The sequence below is a fragment of the Lagopus leucura genome, unplaced genomic scaffold, assembly GCF_019238085.1.
Source record: "Lagopus leucura isolate 7727_CA_CO unplaced genomic scaffold, USGS_WTPT01 Super-Scaffold_760, whole genome shotgun sequence".
Taxonomy (NCBI): domain Eukaryota; kingdom Metazoa; phylum Chordata; class Aves; order Galliformes; family Phasianidae; genus Lagopus; species Lagopus leucura.
In genome coordinates, this window is record NW_024962257.1 from 6116344 (window position 1) to 6138095 (window position 21752).

At 46.0% G+C, this 21752-nt stretch overlaps 1 protein-coding gene across 2 annotated transcripts; it reads right to left on the reverse strand.

The window, feature by feature from the left end:
• Window positions 1-13: 13 nt before the first annotated feature.
• On the reverse strand, window positions 14-14306 carry ZNF598 (zinc finger protein 598, E3 ubiquitin ligase). 2 transcript variants are annotated; one of them, XM_042864477.1, is made up of 13 exons: window positions 14109-14158; window positions 12911-13097; window positions 11690-11802; window positions 10485-10614; window positions 8298-8509; window positions 7785-8002; window positions 7239-7356; window positions 6016-6197; window positions 4770-4842; window positions 3343-4103; window positions 2890-3025; window positions 2503-2647; window positions 14-2260 (listed from the first exon to the last, which is right to left on the reverse strand). In XM_042864477.1, exons 2-13 carry the CDS (start codon window positions 12911-12913, stop codon window positions 1913-1915), a joined length of 2439 nt encoding a protein of 812 aa, XP_042720411.1. In that variant the 5' UTR covers window positions 12914-13097; window positions 14109-14158; the 3' UTR covers window positions 14-1912. The 2 variants fall into 2 exon arrangements, with proteins under 2 accessions (XP_042720411.1, XP_042720410.1); XM_042864476.1 differs by lacking the exon at window positions 12911-13097 and having other exon boundaries at window positions 14109-14306.
• Between the last annotated feature and the right edge of the window lie 7446 nt (window positions 14307-21752).

Below are 21752 nucleotides of genomic sequence, written 5' to 3' on the forward strand. Positions count from 1 at the left end.
AAGCAGCCTGAACAAATTTGGTAATGCTTTATTTAATCGGGTGAGCGCAGGGAGCAAGGAAACTGCATCGTCAGGCCAAGGAGAACCGAGCACCTCGAGGAAACTGAGAGCAGCACCGTGAGTTCTCAACCTGCCGGCTGGGAACTTACGTATTTGCTAACACAGAAGAAAATAAACTGAAAAATAGAGGGAAGACGTCAGAAACTCCTGCAGAAGATACGTGCTTTGTTTCCTCTGAGCTTTTCAAACCCAAGGGGCAGTCAGGGGAAAGAACTGAGGATGCAGATCTGTTGCTGACTTGGGCAGCTGGCATCCAAGCTGGAGCACCGGCGTGTGGTGGCACCTGGCTCTGCTCGAGAGGCAGCGCCTTGCGCCAGGAACACAGCAGCGTTACGGGTCACCACGTATTCATGCATTCTATCAACAGCCGTGCAGCCTAATGCTCCTCCCTCCCTCTTTCAGGGCATGCAGTCTGGCCCCTGTGCTGAACACAACACATCCAGGAATTCAAAACAGTCTGAATTATTTGGAAAAAGAAACTGAAAGCACTTTGCAGCCTGACAGCAAGCAAAATTAACAAGTATAAGGCAAGGAAGAAATGCTGTAGCCAGGACTAGCTCTTCAGTAATAGACTGAGCTCAATTTCATAGAAACGCTTATATAAAAGCAGTGTTTTGTCACTTAAAAATTACATAAATTAATCTCAACATGTTAAAAATAACTAAACCTGGTCTGCAAAGATGGGCAAGAATCAGATGCTTAATTATAGCCATGGAAGTGCACTACAGGGAGCACGTGTCACTCCGTCACGTCATAGCTGCTGCTGGAGAAGTTATTTCAAATGATGAACAGATTCAGCTCCTGTTTTCCTAGAGGTGGAAGTTACAGATGGCAAGCAATGTGAGCAAAGCTACTGCAGACCATCACCAAGGGAGATACAGGATGTAAACACTCCATAGCCTGAACAACTTATCCTCGTTAGTGCAGACCACTGTAAACAGATAAATGCACTTGAAGGCACTGCAGATAAACATGGTCAGTGATCAGCAGCATTTAATATCCCAATATGCCGTTGGTTGGAGCTACCACCATTAATACATCCAAGAAATAGAAACGTGGCAATCATTAAATAAAATCACCGTGAAGTGTGCTTTACGGAAAGTAAAGCCTGAACATCATCGTTCTACATGCAGTGCTACAAAAGTTTCTTTAAAGAACATGTTACATAAAAGGTCAGAGGCAACTTCAAACCTCAGGCTCAACTCATCACACAGATCAGTCCAATTCTTCAAGTAGTAGAATTAATTCAGTTTTCAGACAGGAATATTCTTAGCTATACGAGCAGCCCAACGTTTACAGACACACAACTGGAACGGCCCTATTCACCAGTGAGTAGGAGCAGTTCTGCATCTCTGCACCCCTGACTGCTTCCATTTCTGCGGTCACAGAAACAGCACAGAAATCAGAATATAAGGGAACTCACTTCTGCTTCTATTCACTTCAGTGATTCAATATCTCCCCCCTCTGCTCCCACCCTTCCCTAAAGAAAGAAAACCCCCCCAGCCAGATGCATATTCCCCTATTGTGTCCCCAGTCAGACTTCAGATCAGAAAGTATTTTCTCAGCTATTGCATGTTACAGGAGAAAGGTGGCCCCCTGCCTGCCCACCCTGCAATTTTGGCCTAACTCTACTCAGGCATTTTGGAAGCTCAGACTTTGGATGTTAATTAGCTACGGCGCAGTCCAGTGATCCCTTTGCACAGTATTTATGAACAGCACTGAGGGCTCTCTAACAGTTCCCTGTGTATCAGTACTCAACTGGCACCAGCTCTCAGCCACACTACGCTGTCAAACCTCATTCCAAAAAGTGCATATTCATAGATAGAAACTGTTTTATTGGTCTTCATAAGAGCTAACTGATGATTCTACTGATTGCTTGTAAGGAAGGGAACTCCTCATCCTCAATATGCAAAGCTTTATGAGTGACAATGTCCTGCAGCGTTAGCACTTGCTTACATGTTGGGCAGATGCAGCAGTCGAGATCGGAGTTGGAGTCCGTTTGCCAAACATTCTTCTTGTTCTTTTTGGATTTGTTTGAACTTTGCTTTTCCTTGATTTTGAAATCATTGTGAGCAGAAAGCAGTTCTTGTTGCTTAACTGTGTCTGGCAACAACACCAGCAACTCGTTAAAAATTTTCCTGAAATTATCTCCAAGCAGTTCTCGGCAACTTTTGTAATACTCTGCTGCAGAAATCAGACCCTTCAGTGAAAAGGAAATTGGAATAATTAGAAACTTCAAAAATAATAATCTGATTCATCTATAAAAAGATTCACGTTCTTCCAGGCCACACTACGTGCACTTTGCTGTGCTACAGAAGAGCTACAGTGGAGCACGCAGTTCAAAAAGAAAACCTGCATCTAGTCCACTCACCAACCACAAACAGAGGCACATGAACTGAGCTGGGGAGGATTTCAGGAAGGCAAAGGTTCTTGCCCACTCACCTGTCTGAATTGCCCAGAATGAGTTTTAAATTTATTGAACTTGGACTCATCACTTTGGAGGAATTCTTTAATGGACTGTATTAGCTGAATGTTCCTTTGCTGAAAGTTTTCAGGTATCAAGTATGTCCCTTGGCTGGATTTTGGCCTGCATTTGGGGGAAAAAAAGTAATGCAATTGGATACTGCCTCATATTACAGAAATATGCTGCAGACACACATTACATGATTATTCTTTTCTCCCTTTCTCCACCCAACTACACGTGCAATTTCTGCCAGCAGCACATGGATACAGTAATCCTATCAGTGTTTTGTGCTCTGTCTGAAGCTTCTATGGCATATCTCGAGATGCAATGTGTAAAGTAACTCTAACAAAAGGACTTTTACTTACTCTTTCAAAGATGTAGTGACAGGTTCAGAGATACTGGTGGATGGAATAACAGCAAAACCTGGTGGGGGTTTACTAACAGGCACTGACAGTCCTGGAGGCGGAGGAGGACTCTTTAATAGCACCACAGTGTTAAAGCCTAAATGAAAACAGAAATGGGCAGGAAGTTAGAGCACATATCTGTGGCACCCATATACCAGCAAGTAAAATTAACACCAACAGTCTGACGTACTCTCCAGAGGCATCAAGAAGTAACAGTCAACAGTGCAGTCATCACTGTTTCAGAAGAAACCTAAACATTAAAGAGGTGGAAATCTGTTGCCCTATCGTTTGGGTCAGGAAGTGCTTCACAGCACCTGATATGATTTTACAAAGAGAGAGGACTTTCAAGACACTGCTACTCAGGCTGCCTTGTTAACTGCAGCCCAGAAGCTGTCAGTGCCCTGAAGTGCTTACCCGGTGGCGGTGGCATTCGAGCTGATCCTGAGCTCCCAAGAGCTGGGAAATCTTCCTGAGGTAAAGGGCATTGGTTCGTCACTGTGGGCTTTTTAAGGCCAGGGGGCTCTTTGGGTGTACTACAGAGTGCTAATGATTTTTCTGAATGACCATTCACGACAGCTGCAGATCTGTCAGAGGCATGAAGAGCAGAAGCAGCGTTTGATGTCCGCTCTGCTTCTGGCAGCTTTTCAATACAGGACCTGGGCAATGAGGTCTCCTGTAACAGGTGTGGGGATGATGGTCTCTGCTTCTCAACCCCCATCCTCTTTTTCTTGCTCACTTTTGTGAAAGTCTGTGAGGTAGAAGCTGCCAGCAAGGACGATACATCAAACATTGTCGGTGTGTTCCTTATCTCCTGGGTTGTCAAGCCACTACTGCCGTCTTCATCATCTGACTGAGAGAGTTTATTGCTCTTCTTAATTCCTTTAGTGCTATTCAAGGAGTATGATTTTTTGGCTATCTGATTTACGCAAGGGTTGCTAATGGCTTTGACCACATTTTTACTGGAACCACTGTTCCACGCAGATGTGATGTTAGTTACTGTTTTATTGTTAGGCCTCATTTTGGACACCAGAGCTGGAAAATCCTCCTCTTGAAAAGCTGTTTTCTTTGCAGTCGCTGTGTACGTCAAAGACATCCCAGAAGAGACAGCGGGTGCTGCAGAGGATGACAAGCTTGGGAAATCTTCTTTAAGCTTAACTGCTGCTAGCTGAGCAGAGCTGCGAGAAAGGAAAAGTGCACCCAGTTACACCACCTCTGCACAGACAGCAAAACTCCCAAAACTCCACCAGGCAAAAGAGGCTCCGGGCCTGACTGCATTCTTCTTCAATCCATCACTTGGAGTGGCACAGCTGCCACAGCCATTAACAGGATGCAGATACATAAACCGTGTCTGGATGAGTCTCTTCAAAGCAGTCTCACTAGCCTTGCTGTCTTATCTGTGCTGTCTTAGCACACCTTACCTTGACCAGCAAGCCAGACATGCAGGCTTCTAGTGCATCCTAGTGTCCACATCCTGCAAAGACTCTATTAATAGTTACCACCCATTTAACGAGATGATGAATTTAAAAACCCCAAGAGCATATGGCTCCCTCAAGATAAGCTAGTGAGTTAAAAATGAGTGGAGTCAGGAATACTGAAAAGTTCCCTGGAACTGCACTACAAAAATAACATAAAATAAAATAAAAATCAAGCTGCAAACTGAAGCAACAGCCTGTGCTGTTCATGCAGCAGCTGACACAGAAACAGGTCAAAGCAGAAGAGGAACTGAGAGAGGGGAGCACCTACAGTTCAAGAGATCTATAAAACCAATTCTTCCAGAAACACACAACCCAAGTAAGTTTCTAAATCAGCTTTCTCATTGCTGCAGTCTTGAACAAACTTACCCTTGTAGAGGTCCTACTGCAGAACCAATTGCTGGAAAGTCATCTTGGCTTAAAGCACCATTAGCAGCTGCTTCTTTTGGGGTATTGACAAAAAGAGCAAAGAAATATATTCAACTAAAATCCAGTAGTTTCAAAGTGGAAGCTATCAACGAACACGACAGCAGCAATAACAAGTTCTATTTTCAGCAGCTGCTGATGTCATTAACCAACATTCCAAAAGGGCAGTAAGTCCACGTATCAACATTTCCTTCAGTTAACCACATTCACCATTATGACATCAGGTACGAGCTCCAGCATACAGGCAATTCATGGAACTTAATATGAGCAAAACACTGGTTGATAAGACAGTCTCCTGATGATTCCTTCACAACTGAGAAGCCAATGCCCCCAGCTGCCTGCTCTATGCTTCCCCCAGAGGCCAGCAATCAGCTGCCTGCACAGGGTTAGGATACTGTGACTCAGTATGCTGATTCTCCACTTGGAAAGCTGCTCCTCTGTGCTGTTCAACACCTCTGCTGCACAGATGCCCACGCTGCTAAGCAATTAGCTCCTGGGCAGTCAGTTTTCATCAAAACATAAATCATTCCCAATTAGGCTTAGTCTTAAAATGCAGTGCTGTGAACTGCATCAGCTTAAATACAGACTGACAACAGCTTTGACACACATGCAGCAAAAGCTGGGCTAGCAGCAGGGTAAGATAGCCTTGCCCGTCATCCCCAGCTGAGCTGTACCCATTAGACAACCAAGCTCTCAGCAGCTCTCAGCTCATTATGAAAGCATACAAAGTTTGAGCAGGAACCCTGTTGTAGAACCAATAAAACAGTGGAAAAGGGATTTGGAGCAGCAGTAACATCAAAACAATTCTATCAATGAGTTACAAACTTTTACTGGGACTAACTTAATCCCAAGCATCACAATACATCAGTTCTTGCATGCTACAGCAGGAATATGGCAGAGTCTTAGATAGTATTATTTGGATAAACATCACAAATACTGTCATACCTTAACTGCTTGGTATTTCTACCCAGCTTCGTTTTACATCTAACTGGCTGTGCAAATCCCAGCCCACTCGGACACGTTTCACAGTGAGTGAGTATTGCTGGATTAAGACTCTGCACAGCTCTCTCCTTATCCACTGGCTTTTGAGAACAATGTATGGCGATTCACACTTTGGCCAGCCTGATCTCCAGACCCATCACCACACCCTTGTGTCTCCCTGCAGCTGCAGAAAATGCTCAACACTGACCTGCAGCTTCACTTGAAGACTTTGGCACACGTTTGGAGCTGGGTACTTCCGAATCCCTCAAGTCCTCCTTTTTACCTCTACTGCTGCTGTCCTCTTTGTCTTCTCCCCGTTTCTTCTCTTCTTGTCGTTTAGCAGCTACAGATGCCCTGACTGCTGCTGCAACATCTCTGTCTTCTTCTTCCCTACAGGGCAGGGCAGATTTTCTTGGTAAAAGAGCAAGGATTACGAAGCACCTTTGCCTCACACTCCACCTCTCACCTCTCGGCAGTAAGCTCTGATGACTGTCCCTGGCCTTGTGCTGCCACCTGCTGAGAAGGCTGACACAAACCCACTCTTCCCTTGGCTAGTGAGAAAGACAACATTTTACCCGGGGATCTGCGAGTTCTGCTTGTGGTGGTAACAATCCAGGATAGAAGAAATCAATTGGAATGAACTGGGAGAGACAGTACCACGGATGACAGCAGACACCTACTTCTCTTATTTTCAAATGTGCAGTCTTATCTGACTTATTAGACCAAAGTGATTCTTTGAAATATGGCTCATAACAAACTCTCAACGAATGCAAAATCCACACGCGACACCAACATATAAAGGTGTTCAGAGATGGACTTCTTCCCCAGTGAAATTACCAGTAATGAACCAGCTGACCATCCAGTGAGAAAAAGAAGAACAAGAGAGGTGCAGTATGTAAAAAGCACTCAGGTCTCATATGCATGAAGAGACAAATAAATGCAAACTTTCATTTCAATACTTAACCCTCTTCTTTCTCCAAAGCACTCAGTCTGGCCACACAGAGATCTGTTTGTTCAATGAAAAGCACGAGCCTCAGAATAGGAATTTCACAGTTACCCAGACCAAAAAGTCCAATAAACTTCCAAATATTTATCATTTACTTTGGAAAAATCCTTCTAAAAAGAAGCTAGCACAACCATAGTTGCTGAAATTAAGAATTCTGATTTCAGATAACCATGTGACAAAGATCACAGTGATTGCTTTCTTTGGCAAGTCCAGGAAGCTTAAACTTCAGAGAGTAATTTCACTTTCACCAGGCACGCAGCCAGCACACAGGCTTAGACTGAAAACTGGCTGTACTCTCAGTTAAGAATTCACTATGGAAGCTTCCAAACTTTGTCCCTACCTCCTTCCAACCTGTGCACCAAAGCTCTGTTAACTGAAAAAGAACTAAGCAGCAACAGAAATCCACACAATGCTGTGCTACTCACCTCTTGTATCTCCAGCTGCCTCTTCTGTTCTGCTGACTTCCTCGGCCACCCAATCTGCCTGACCTTCCTTGCCTGTTGAACCTGTCAACTTCTTCATAGTCCTCTCCACCTATAACACCTGAACAGGAGGGATAGTTATCATTCTTAAAGTTATTTCTCTAATCTGGGCACCATACTGTACCTGAAAAAGAGCAAAACTACACTACTACAAATAAATCTATCTTGACTTCCTTCTGATGATTAAGCAGTCTATCAAACCTCCAGGAATGGTAAAAGTCTGTTCCACATGGAAGAAAAGTCTGCTTCATCCCCTCACTCAAAGAAAGGCCAACTCTGACATCACATTCAAGATGCTTGTGGCTCCGTCAACTTCTGGTTATCTTCAAGAACAAACTTCCCCAGCCTCTCAGAGCCCTGGTTCCAGGTTTCTCCACCCTCTAGCAAAGAAACTTCCTAGCCAGGAGGTCTTCACCAGATATTTCTGCATACCAAAGCAGTAAGAATGAATACATCCCCGGCCATCGCAACACCCCCAGCCACACTCACCCTCGTTTCTCCTCTGGTGCCGAGGAGCGTAATTAAACTGCAGATCTATCTGCCGGTTCTGCCTGGCCTCAGCCCTGTTCTTGCTGTGGCAGGCTGTTTTGTGTGCTTTGTAATCTATTTCAGTGCGGAAAGCGTGGGTAAACTGCTCTGTACTGCACCGTCCCTCTTCACAAAGGAAATGCTTCTCGCGGAAGTGTTCACGAAGGTATTCGTAATCGCTGCAGGAAGAAAAGAGCCTGAGCTGCAGTTCTCCAAACGTATTTCTCCTATGCTATATGATTATCCTTCACTCCATCTGTCAACGCTTAACACTAACACCACAGAGGAAGACTTTAAGACATGAACTAAACAGAAAGTGGTTACTGCAGCTGCTGGCTTAAGGAGCAAAAGAGCCCACAGCCAACCTTCCTGCACTCCCACTTCAAGCACTGCTTTTCAGAAAACTCACGGATCCAAAACTATTTTTCTAAAATGTAAGCTTATTTTCAGAAAAATAAAACTATTTCTGCAAACCTGTAGTACTCCTGGGCACCATCAGAGTCACAGAAGTGACAAAAATAGTGATCTCTTCTCAGATGTTTCAGCAGCTCATCGTTATCCAAATAACGCTCGTCACAGAATTTACACAGGGGGTGCCCACGATGAGAGGTGTCATCTGGATCTCCATGGATTCGATGGCGAGCAAGGTCCTTACGAGTGTACCACTTCCTTTCGTATGTAAAAATCTGGAGAAATAAGTAAGAATGGAATAAGCCAGGCTCTGCACAACTTGCCTGAAGAAGTCACAGATTTGCTTGAAAAAGATGCAATCTGACAACTCACAACTCAAATTTTCAGTGACTAGGAACTAAGATTCAAGTGATACATCTTGACTGCATCTCACTTACACTTACCTCAAACACTGGAAACAGATCAACTTCACCCCTTCTCCTCTCTTGAGAACAATGCTGTTCAGTGAACAAATTCTGCACTGAGAGCCAATCTTCTGCCCCTACAAACACACGGGCTGTTTTGATAGAAAGGGTTCTGAAGACACCAGGAAGATCAGCATATCCTTGAGAACAGAACATCCTTTATTTCTTATCTCTTTAACAAAGAATCTTAACTCACTCTGGGAAAAGGTTCACTTGGCTTTGCTTGCACTGATGAACTGCAGCTTCTGTGAGTTTAAGAATTCATCTGCAGTGGGTATTAACAACACTGAAGCTTTCTCCAGAATAAAAGGATTTCTTCAATATTATGAAATTAGAAGCCAACATATTCTACTAGTTTACCACTCTAGTGCTGCCTACCTAGGCTGCCTGCAGAAGCAGCTCTTCAGCAGAGTTCAAAGGACACTGCAACTAAAAGAGGCTGCCTTGTCTTCCCCTTCTCTTGACTCAGCACTAATGATTGGAGAGTCAAATCAGTTCAGTAAAACTAACCCTGCACAAAAGATGTCTTGGTCTTCATCCAAGTCAACCCTGACCAATCCTGGATCCTGTCCCTTCGGGCAACAACCTGCAGTCTGACCTGCAGGAGCCAACTGTGAAATCAGAACGTAAATGCATTTCTCTGATTCGATATTTGATTGGTTTCAGAGAAAACAAATGTACAAAACCACACGTAATGAGTTCTCAAAGTATGTGCTCGTGCATTAAATTCCCTCCTACAACAATAAACGACGCTGACAACTGTAGGACACAAAGGTTAGCAGCCCCAGCATTCATTGAGCAACAACGGCTGACTTTGCTTGACACATCACTGAGAAATGCAAAAATAACCCAAACAACAAAACCCTGAGATCCAGGGAAAGGTGAAATTTGGACTTTCAGGCTGAAAAAAGCATTGCTCGGCTGACAGAACAGCAGCTGTTCTAAGTCAAATTCAAATGGGTTAAGAAACAAACAAACAAACAAAGAAGCCAGTAATGGCAGCAGTAAGATGAGCAGTTCTCAGGCTCAGTACTGACATGCCACTCAGCTTTCCACTAAGTGCTTCATCTTTGCATTTTAAACCGGCCCAGGTGTGTTCTGTGTGTGTACATCAAACAGCAGCAGACCTCAACTGTAGACACTCATGTTTCACTTTCCAACCAAACCAACGAGATACAGGAAATTCACTCTGAACAAATGAACAAATGAAATAAACAAATGAAATGTAATTATATTTCATTAAACCAACAAGGTGGATTCTCATCCTGTCCATGATTCAACTGTAAATGCTAAATTGGCTCGGAGCTGAGAGAGAAATCCATCACTCCATGATGCACTCTGCTTTCTGGACCACCACTAATATTTTCTCAGTTACAGATTTAGCTCATAAAGTCATTGTAAGTCCTAACAGATATCTAAATCACTACAGTTAGAGCTGTAACAAAGCCTGCCTACAACTCAGGATTAACTTCCTATCAGACAGATAGGGTTTGGTATTTACAGGCATCGTGGGGGAGGAGCTGACCTCAGAAGCTTATTAATATGGTTGGGCTTAATTTAAAGCACAATCCATTTAGAACCTCCAGGAATCTTTCATTAATCAGTTTATGGAAGAAGAAAGTCTCAGAAGAAATCAACTGACCTGACTGCAGGCAGACAGGAGAAACCTAAGCAGCAGAGTGGTGCTGTTCAGCATCTCCTTCTCCCCACCTCCACAAGTACTCCAGCAGGTCACATAAGGAACCACCCTCTCCTTTCATCACATTAAAGCATTGAACCAACTCACCTTTAAGTGTTTAACACAGAGTTTGCAACAGAAGAGTTCATGCTGCTTTCTCATGTGCTGTTCCAGATCCGCAAAGGTATTGAACGGCTTCAAATCTGGACATAAAAAGCATTCATGCTGCAGCAGCTTCCTAAGGGACAAAGAAAGATTTGCTAAAAGTTATTCAGTTCCATCCCAGCAATCTTTATTGAAAGATAAACATTCTGTCCACAGAAGAATTCTGCATTCTTATTGCTCCCCCAGCTATTTGTAATGAGGTTAGCATTTTGTTTATTCCAAAGATACTTTGTCATCAGTCAGGAACAGAAGAGAACAAAGTTACATGGAGACTGGAACTATAAGAAGCCAGCTGAGCAGTCACCCGGTAAGCAGCAAAGTACCAGCACACAGCCTGAGATGGACTGGAACACGTCTGTGCAACACATTCCTGCCTTCCTGAAGATTCAGATGATGTGGGCTTTGCTCACATCTGATTTAGTTATGGTTTATACTGACAGCAACTGAAGTATATGATGGGGTGGGGAGATAAAAAAGTAAGCATGATTCCCAGCAAGAGCTTAAGGCAGAGCACTGGTCTCAGTGGGAACCCCCCACTCACTCACACTTGATTACTGTTCTGTGGGCAGTGATCTCAGCAGCCCTCCAGAAACACTACCATCAAAAGTAATTTCCAAGGCTGGTGTATAATTAATCAGAACATGTTTCCAACTGCTTCTGCTTACAAAAACCCACTGCCCAACCTCATGAAATGCAAAGTATAAACATACCACAAAGTTACATTTTCACCTTTTTTCTCCCATTTATAACCAAGACCTTTGCAGGAAGAGGATGCTCTTCTCTTCATATGATGTATGGTGCAATTGGTTTTGATTACTCCTTATGCAACGCAGGGATAAATACCATTATAGCAGTAATTTTGCCTTTACTGATTTACACAGCAGCCAGGCAAGGAATGAAGAGCCTTGCAGCAATTTTGCCCTTGGTAAAGAAGCAAAAAGCAACTTTTGTTGCCAGAGCTTCTGTATATCCAACAGAGGAGCTGCTCCCTTCCCACCTGTGCTGCCCAGTGACCAATGGACACTGCATCAAAGTCACCATTTCCATAAAACCACACTTTTCCATTAAAGAAGGCACTTCTGGCCACGTAACATAGATAAAAAAGTGATGTTTCAGGGACAAATTACAGAAAGGATTCTCGTACTTACCTGTACAGCCCATAAACTTCTCCATCCATAAAATAAATGTCATACTTCTTCTCATGCTGCAACTTGTTTAGTGCTATCGTCGAGAAAGACGTGAGCTTCCGCCCGAAGACGACCTACAGGCAACACAACACAGGGATCAGAGATGGCACATATAGGCCGTGCAGTATTCAGGATGGCAGAGCAACTCCTCAGCACAACGTCTGTTTGTCGGGATCTCACCACAGCCAAAGGCTTAGACATCAGTGTGTCACCACTGCTCGCTGTCCCCACAACTGTCAGCAACTGCGACTGCTTATCAGCTTCCAGCAAGAGCACCACGCAGGGTGAGTTGGACTTGCCTGGTCTTTGGATTTTGAACTACATTAGGAAACTCTTTTATGATGCTTGGCTCCCACAGGGCATAAATATCTCCAAGCAATGCAATCCACTCGTTACCCTGTGCTCAGCTGCCTCCTATCTCCCAGTAGGAGACCACACAAACAGCCTGCGAGGGAAAGGGACATGGCTCAGGGTCTGATGGAGAGACCAGTGCTTCCTCTTCCCTCAAATATCAGTAAAGTGAGGGAAAATGCTACATCACTTCCCAAATTATTTGTACGGTGCATCCATTCTAAGAGAACCTGGTTGCTCCCACTGCTGCCCAGTCTGGGCAGTGCTGGTGTAGCAGCAGCCTTAATGGAACAGCTGTGATAGAACACAAGTTCAGTGCAGTCTTGTGAAGTCACTCCTCTACCCCTGCTGGGGTGAAACACCTCAGAGGAAATCTTTTGGGTTGAGCTTTTTGGCTAGGTTAGTTTTTAAAGCTTTCTTTACAGTGAAGCTACTATTAAAATACACGTTATACTGAAGAATATACATGCATATACACAAGGCTCTCTGAAGTGCCAGGCTTAAAACAAAGCGACCACAAGTCTGAGATTTTTGGATAAATGCCAAACTCACGTTATTTTTAAAAACATTTGTTTTTGTAAACTTCATTTCATTTCAACCTGAAGAAAGTTTCAGAAGGGAGGAACAAACTGCAGAAAAGCAGATTTTATCACTGGAGTCCATCACAGATTCCTGCAGCCGTTCCAAGGACAAACACACGTGTGTACAACAAACACACTGACCAGTCCTCCAAGCCTAACCCAAGCACACGTCAGGGTGACTTTACAGGTCAACAAGCAATCCTGCCTAACTCCAGCACAGCAATTACACACCTCTGAGAGCACATATTACCATAACAAGTATATCCTGCTTTCTCCTTCATCACACAGTGCAATGCCAGCCATCTTTAAAGTTATTTCCATTTCCTCTGGACACCACGCTGTGACACAGTTCAACCTACACTGACCAGGACAGCATCAGTTGAGATATGATGAGATGTATGTGGCTCTTCTAACAATACACATTACTACTGAGTCAACTGCAATGAAAAAGATTGTTTTTAACAATTAATAAATGAGAGGAGAAGATGTCTTGATGAAGTGAGGTTCAGGCCACACAAACACACCAACTATTATAGAGCTGAAGTGCTCCCAGTCCATCTGCAACACTGAAAGCAGTGGTTTTATGGCAGCCAATCAACACCACAGATTGCTTCCTAAGAGAGGAGGTGTGCAGAGAGGTAATGGCCTTAAGTTGCAACAGGGGAAGCTCAGGATGGCTACTGGGAAACTCTTCTTCAGAATAGCAGTCAGGCACTGGCACTGCTGCCCAGGGAGGGGATGGGATCACTGTTCCTGGAGGTGTTAAGAACCATAGAGATGTGGCACTGAGGAACGTGGCCAGCAGGCATGGTGAGATGAGTTCGGGACCTCAGAGGTTTCTTCCAACCTTAGTGATTCTGCGGTAAAATCAGGTCCAAAGGAGATCTGTGTCCTTCCCTGCATGGACACCACTTATGCGCCGATGAGCTCAGTTACAAAACCAAACCCAACGCAGCAAAACTACAGCATGTGGCACCCACCAACTCGGAGACCTTCAGGGATCTTCAGTCCCCGCCGCCATTTGAGCAGCACGAGAAGCAGCCAGAGTAAACACGCAGCTTTTGTCAGAGGGAGGCGGCGAAAAACCCCCTCCTCCGGGGCACCGCTTTGACTTCACCTCCACCTCTCTGCGATCTCTCGCCCGACGCAGCAGCTCTTCTCCTCTTGCAGCATTCCTCCTTCCCCACATCGCTGCACGCTCTTACAGCCATATCCCTGAGCGAAGTTTCCTCAACTCCACAGCCCCACATCCCACCCCTGGCCCCATCCCCGCCGCGTGGCGACGCGCTGAGCGGCACGCGGGGCGACCAAAACCCGGCAGCAGTGCGGGACGGCGGGGCACCGCCTCGTTAACACCCGCACAGCGGAGCCCGACGCCGCGACCCCCGCCCGCCTTTCGTTTCGTCGGACCGCGAGAAACGCGGCGCCGCGCCACGCCGAGGCCTCACCTGGCCCAGCTCCTCCCGGCACACGGCGCAGTACCGCACTCCGCACAGCGCCCGCATCCGCACCGAGCAGCGGTAGCAGATGGGGTGATCGCAGCGGCCCAGCGCAACCACCTCCAGCTCCCCGCAGCACAGCACGCACGGGCCCTCCGCCGGCCCCAACGCCGCCGCTGCCGCCACGCCCGAGGCCGAGGCGGCCATGGCGGCGCCGACCCGCCGCGGCCTAGGCCCCGCACCACCTAGCAACCGCCAGCACCATCGAGAGGAAGCCTAGAGCGCCACCCTGGACAGACCCCTCTCAGCGACTCTCTGCCCGACTGACGACCATAGAGATCCGCCTCCACGGCGCCGCTCTGGGTGGACCATAGAGTTTTTGCCTAGAGCGCCACCTCGCTCTCCCGATTATCCTCCGAAGACATCCGGTGCACCACCCCTCTGGCGTCAGCCCGCGTCCTCCGGCGTGCGACCATAGAGAGCGAGGTCAGGGTGCCCCCGGCTCTTCCGGGCCCCTAGCTTGGAGCAGCGCCGCCTGCAGCTCTTCCGCGCCAGGGCCCCTCTCGCTACGTTGAGTTTGAGGTCGAGTTTTGGGTGGTTTTTAATGGAGTTGGGCTCTGTGATCCTTGTCCGTGCCTTCAAGATGTTTATAGAATCATAGAATGGATTGAAAAGGACCACAATGATTATGCAGTTTGCTATGTGCAGTGTCACCAACCACCAGACCAGGCTGCTCAGCTCTGTGATTCTGTTGTGGTTTGGGCTCTGTTATGCCCTGGTGGTGCAAACAGCCCCATGGTGGATGAGTGAGGTCAGAGGCTCTGCCCTGTGATCAGATTTTATCTTAGAATCATCAAAGTCAGAAAAGACCTCCAAGGTCCCCAAGTCCAACTCATCCCACCATGCCTACTGACCACGTCCCTGAGTGCCACATCCACATGGATGTTCTTGAACACCTCCAGGGATGGCCACCCCCTTACTGCTGGGCAGCAGTGCCACTGGCTGACTGCTCTTTCAGAGAAGAAATCTTTCTCAATGCCCAACCTGAACCTGGGCACACTGTTGGCTCATGTTCAGTGGCGGTCAACCAACAGTACCAGATCCTTTTCCTCTGCACAGCTCTCAGCCAATCTGGTCCACACCTGCAGCAATGCATGGGTTGTTGTGACCAAAGCACAGGACCTGGCACTTGGCCTTGCTGAAGTTCAGTCTGTTCACCTCAACACACAGATGCAGCTCATCCAGGTCCATCTGTAGGGCCTTCCTACCTTCAGGCAGATCAACGCTTCCTTCCAACTTTGTGTTATCTGCGCGCTTACAGCGGATGCACTCAGTCCCCTCATCCAGAAGGGGATTACGTAGGTGTCTGGAAAGCTGTGTGTAAGTGACAAAAAACTCTCAAAAATGTACACGAAAAATTACAGAAAATTGAATATTGCACACATTAGAACAGGAACACAAATAGGTCGTATTTGTGTTCACACATACATTAGTTACAGTGTTTAGAGAAAAACGATGTTGTTTGGGTATGTGCTGCAGGCAGTGATTCATGCGTTCAGTATCTGAGCACATGACAGCTGCCCGGTGCTTCAGGAACGAGGTAATGGAGCTCGAGTTGATCATCGACACGTCAGGTTGTTGGCCGAGGAACCTGCGCTCCCACACTTGCTTTGAGGATTGAGCTCACCTCTCAAAGGTCGTGGTGTCATGTTGGTGCTCGCAGAGCAGAGCCGCAGCCCCTCAGACAGAAGAGGGTGCTCCAGGAGCACTGAGAGCGGAGGCAGCGCGGCTCACAGCCATGTTCCTCTGGAAGTGAAGTCGAAAAGCATAAATGCTATTTGATATGGCACAAGATGGTCACAAACTGGGTTTTATTTCAGACTTCCTTGGTGTCCCATCTTTCTTTCTCCTGGATTCCTCTGTGAAAAATCAGAGCAGATCCCCTTCAAAGGCAGGAATGCTGCTGGATCTGTCAAAAAGTCAAAAGAAAAGCCAAGGTCTTGGCTCGGGGTGCTTGTTCTACCACATCATCATATATGTCACCAATGAGCATCATGGCTCCGCAATTAGCAAACATTCCTGGAGTCCCATCCCCTGAATCAAGGCTGCCATCTGTCCTGGAAATGACACAGTGGTTGCATTTTCCATGGGTCCCTCCTGTGAGTGGTGTTCGAGGGGCCTGAGGAGTGACCCCAAGACACTCAGCATGGTGGACTGTCACCCAGGTTACTTGGTGACACAACATATTGACTTTGTGATAAAACATCTCAAAATGAAGTCACTTTTCTAGGAAGGGAAATGGTGACAAACCATATTAAATCACATATTATATGTACGGTAAGTTCTCAGGATCTACTCTTGTTCATCATTGCTAGCTGAAAGCCCGGATGAGCAACACCTCCATCATTCAGATCTGCTTTCTTTTCACTGAATTCCTTGCCAGTTGTCTTAAAAGAGGGTCTTCATTTCTCTGATGCATAAATGATCATTTAACAAAACATAGCGAGTCCATTACAACGTGTCACGATGTTATCTTGTCCAGCAGCACTGAACAACATCTGTGCTGTAGAATAAATAAAGTTATATATGAGGTGAGCATTTTGGAAAACAGATCAACTAAGTAATTCCACATTTTGGGTCGTTGTGTACAACAGGTAATATTTACTTCCTCCTAAAGAGACCCATTTATCATACTTCAAAGTAGAGAGCACATAATCGACACCGAAGTGGGTTTGGATGGGGCTGTATTAAATAATTAGGAATGGCTGAGAATGTTGGCTGCAATTACTTCAGGAAATGTAACCCCCCCCCCCCCCGAATTAATGATACTGTTGGAAATGTTTTTGTGCCCAAACTGCATCACACCATTTTGGAGAGCAATTAGCATGAAATGAGATGGAGGCTGCCGACAGTAATGTGCTGTCTTAAGTGTCACTCGTCTGTGAAATTACGCAAGTACCCCAGCGCCGTGGCCGAGCTTAGGATAATAAATACACCTGCATAATTAGGCTTAAAAGTGATATTACTCATCACAATGAACATTGTGACAAAGCCACAGGGCACAACCGCAGTTTGTGCTTGGCAGATTCCAGCTCTGGGTTTCGTGGTAGGGACGGAGCGCTGACGACTTCGTGTCCCTTTGCCAACAAGCTCAACTCCCATCAGCAGTACAAGCTCAGAGTGACTTTTCCTACTGATGGGAGTTTGCAGTCTCAGTGAGTCCTTGGCTTAAAGTGAATGCAGGAATCGTAGAATCATAGCATCATAGAATCACCAAGGTGAGAGAAGACCTATAAGATCATCCAGTCCAACTGCCCACCTACCACCAATAAGAAGTTCCTTTCTAATAGAGAGCTGTAAGGTGCAAGCTGGGGGCAGCTCCAGGCCTGCCCTCTACAAACACAATTCTAACAAACATTATCCCCACACTTCTGGTTTCTGCAGCCTTCAGCAGAGCTCAGGCCTGCTTAACTCCTGCTTCTGGTCCTCACTGCACGGCTCTGCCCAAGAGCAGGAACCTTTTCGCAGCATCCCTGCTTGTGCCACTGTATGCTGGCTCTGTGCACGGGTGTAAAATGGAAGGAAAACCTCTGTGCCATCTCTGTGTCATTGCAGAAAATGCTCCTGCTTTCCTGACATCTGGAACTCCAACAAGAAGAATGAAGAATTGCTAAAAAGCCAATGCCCAAACTTTCTTTCCGAAGCCGTTTTTCAGCTCATCGTCATTCTGAAGAATCACACTGCCAGCATGTGTGAGTCATGGGTGTGGATTAATTTATTTTGTGGTGCAAAGAGGTTTTTATAATAGTCTTTCAGTGGATTGAATCATTCTTTGCTGATGGGTTAAGGATGTTGGTTTATTTCTCCCTGGATTGCAGATGGAGTCCGGATCTGAGCACTACGTGTGACCCAAAACCATAAAGAGATGCAATCATATCCAATTAACTAAGCTTTGGTGTCTATTGCAAATAACTTGGTTGGTACTTGGCTCTATGTGTTGTCAAGATGGTGGTGTTTTCTCCCAAAAATGAAGGGTTAACATTGATCTAGTGGTAGCTAATTTCCGTGCTTACTCCCTAAATATCACACGATAATATCAGAAGAAAAAGGCACTCTTTGAGTCATTTAATCAGCAATAAATATACTGCGGAATAATTGATAACCTGCAGATGAGCACAACAAATCCACTTTATTCAGAAGAGCAACAGATCAAATATTTATGACTTAGCACTAAAGTACTGTCAGAGTGCAGACCTAAAGGTTATGCCTAAGATTAATTTCAGCCTCGCAGCTTGAGGCAGACGCGGTTCATTTGCAGCGAAGACACTTAGAGCACAACACTGAGACATGCTTTCACTGGACAAAGTTTCTCTTCAAAGCAATAGCTTCCTCACTTTTCCTGTGTTTCCGACCCTTTGCTGAGCTTTCCCTGTTGGCTGTGACACACTGCAGCCTATTGTGCAGCATTTCAAGCCACACAGTGTCAGCAGGTTTGGTCCTTTTTTTGCTCTCCATTTGGGATCAAACATGCCAACAGTTGTATCTGTGGGACCGACAGAGAGGCGCTCTGTTAGTTCCCCACTAGTTTCCAGTTTAATACCCTTGTCTGCAGTGACTTTAAACAAGAGCTTGTTTTTGTTTGCAGGAGTTGGGTGGCAGAGAGGCACACACACGCTTCTGCCCTTTGGTTTGCCAGGAGGCACAACATGCTTTGCACAATTTCAGATTCACGAGGGAATTTTCCTCCAAAATCTATATTTGAGAACAAACATAATTTGGTAATATGAGCTTCTCTTCTGAAAAGCAGTGATTCCTTAAAGGGGGCGAGGAGCAGGGAGGGAACCATCCCTACAGCACAAACAGAGGTACATGCTGGGAAGCAGAGGTGTATTTTAAGGCATTTGAAGCCTGGTGGTAGGGTTTTCTTTAGCAACTGCTCTCTAGAGGATGAGAGCACAATAAGTGCAGCTAACAGAGGCACAGTGCCTCGACGGGAATTCAGAGAACAGCAGGGAGAAGAGGCAGCATTAAGCTTTCAAGGTGAAGAGCCAATGTGCAAATTCCCAGAACAGAGTGAGGGCCCAGGGAGAGCTCAGCTTCCAGCGAGCATTAAGGCAGCAAACATCCATGGACAAAGCAATGCAACTTGACTGCACCAGCCCCATGGTTGCTTGTGCCACTGTAGCTGGTATGGAGAGCAGGACATTGCTTCCTTTTAGTGCAACACAATTTATCACTCATTTAATTCTGCTCGCAGTGATGATCCATGAGGCTGCTATGTGCCTCCTTTCTGCTATCTCAAAGGGTTTCACCAACACAGCTCCTAACCCAGCATCACTCACGCCAAACTGAACAAGCTCCACTCGTACAGATTTGCTTACAGGCAAATTTGATTCTCAGCTCCATGCCTTGCAGCTCTCTGCTCCATTCTATATATACAGAAGTGCACATAGCTGCATGTGCAATCCAGCCTCATCTAATTAAATTTTGGAAAAAAAATAGGAGAGCGCTTTGGGGTTGTTTAGGATTTGGTTAAGAGATCTCGGAGCTGTCAAAGTACAGATTCATTTCACAACTCTTCCCCCTTACAGTAAACATGCCTCCGACTGGAGCCAAATATACTCTGTGCATACATACACATCTGAGCATTAGCTCGCTTTCGTTATTGAAAATTACTTCCAGGAGAAAGACTGAATCATGGAATGGAGGGGGCTGAGAAATCTGCTCGCCTTAGACACAACCATTTGACAAAGCCTTTGTATTTTTTTCCCCTGCTCTTCTGCTGCTTTTGAGATTCTTGTCTTTGCTGCTTCCCTACTGCTTTTGAAGGCAATGTCACAGCACATCCTCATGACTTTTCATCATGATCGTCGGTGTTGCTGTGCCGTGTCCGCAGTGCTCTTGGTGGTGCCATGTTGTTGAGTCACATCAGGGCTGAGCCGCTCTGCAGAGCTGGGCCAGGCAGAGCCCATGAGCCCAGTGTGCCTCTGCCCAGGCTTTGTCTCCCATCACTGATTCAGTCAATCCCTCTCCATCCCTCGGTTTGAAGCAGAAATAAAGCCACTGACTCAACTGGGTGCCACTGACTCAACTGGGTGCAACGGGGCTTAATTACTCTCTATACAGGGCTTTGAAATCTGCAGTGATCGAAGGTGTGGCGGTGTGAGCTCAGCTGCACAGTTTGAGGGAACAAAGAAAGTTCCTATGGCTCAGAGCCCCAAGTTCTATGCAACTGTGAGAAAGGGCTGCGAGACCAGGCTCTTTTTTTTTTTCAAGCTCAGTGCTAATGGATCCATTGTTTCATGTAAAGGCTTCTGCTGCTCTTGTAATAGCATGTGTGACATTTGCAGCACGCTTTGTTCCATGAGCAAAGTAATTTGAGATAGTTTATTATCCTTTGGAGACTTTGCTGCTTGCTGTTTAACTTCCATGTGACTGGACCCTGGAAAAATCTCTCAAAATAGTGTGCAAGCCTAAAAATAGGGATGAATATGCTGTTTCTTAGGAATAAAATAATGAATGCAGGGCACTATGATAGGAAGAGCTGAAACATTAGGAAAAGTCATTTACTGCTTCCGCTTTCTCTCCAGAGCCTCCCAAGCACACGGGAGGTCTCAGCACTGAGCCGAGGTGCCGCTTTGCTCACATGAGATGCTGCAGTTTGTTTGAATCTGTTTCAGGGGAACAAAGAAACAGTGTTTAATCAGCATGTTCTGAATCACTGGTGAGAGGAATCACTTCCAAACTTGAATTGATTCTGTTGGGATGGAGTGGAGATGTGAGGAGTGGCAACTGTTATCCCAGGGTACCTGTGGGTCCCACTCTGCATGGCTCATTCTGCTGAGCAGAACTCATGGGCTGATCCAGCGGTGAGGTCTGCATCGGGAACCACCAGAGTTCACTGAGCCACAGCTGTGGGAATTGTTTCTTCTCGCTGTTAAACCACAGTCACTCGGGGTTGAAATAAAGCAGAAGTCGGTGAAGGGTGAGCAGCAGTAATTTGGTGCGAGGAGATGGATTGTGGGGACCCTGAGTGCTGGCCCTGGGCAGCAGGGAGTTGACCGTGCTCACCTTCTCTGGTGGGATCTGTGCCTCTGGTGGTTCGGGTGCTGAGCTTCACACCCCGCCTGAAGGACAGCTGTCTGCAGCAGCACTGCACTTTGTGCGGCCTCGGGGAGTGGCACTGACTGTGGAATAGAGGAAAAAAACAGAAGAGAATGGAATAGGGTAGGATGGAATGGAATGAAACAGAACAGAAGGGAATGGAACAGAACGGGATGGAATGGAGTGGAATGGAACGGAATTGTGTAGGGTAGGGTAGGGTAGAACAGGTTGGAATGGAATGGAAAGAAATGGAGTGGAATAGGATAAGAGAGGACTGCACAGTGCAGGACAGGATAGGGTGGAATTGAATAGAATAGAACAGAATAGAATGGAATCTTGTGGAATAAGATAAGATAGGATTGGAAGGGATTAGGATGAGATGGGATGGGATGGAATAGTACAGAGCAGAATGGAATCTAATGGAGTAAGATGGGATGGGGTGTGGTGGAATGGAATGAGATAAAATGGAACGGAACGGAACGGAACAGAAGAGAATAGAATGGAATGGAATGGAATGGAATGGAATGGAATGGAATGGAATAGAATAGA

Bases quoted from the DNA above. Each gene is read 5' to 3' on its own strand.
- ZNF598 (XM_042864476.1), bottom strand. From the start codon at position 14,306: ATGGCCGCCTCGGCCTCGGGCGTGGCGGCAGCGGCGGCGTTGGGGCCG. The intron at 8,510-10,484 runs GTGAGTTGGTTC...TTATTTCTCCAG, and splicing joins TCTGTGTTAAACACTTAAAG to ATTTTTACATACGAAAGGAA. The intron at 6,198-7,238 runs GTGAGTAGCACA...CCTGCCCTGTAG, and splicing joins GGCAGCTGGAGATACAAGAG to GGAAGAAGAAGACAGAGATG.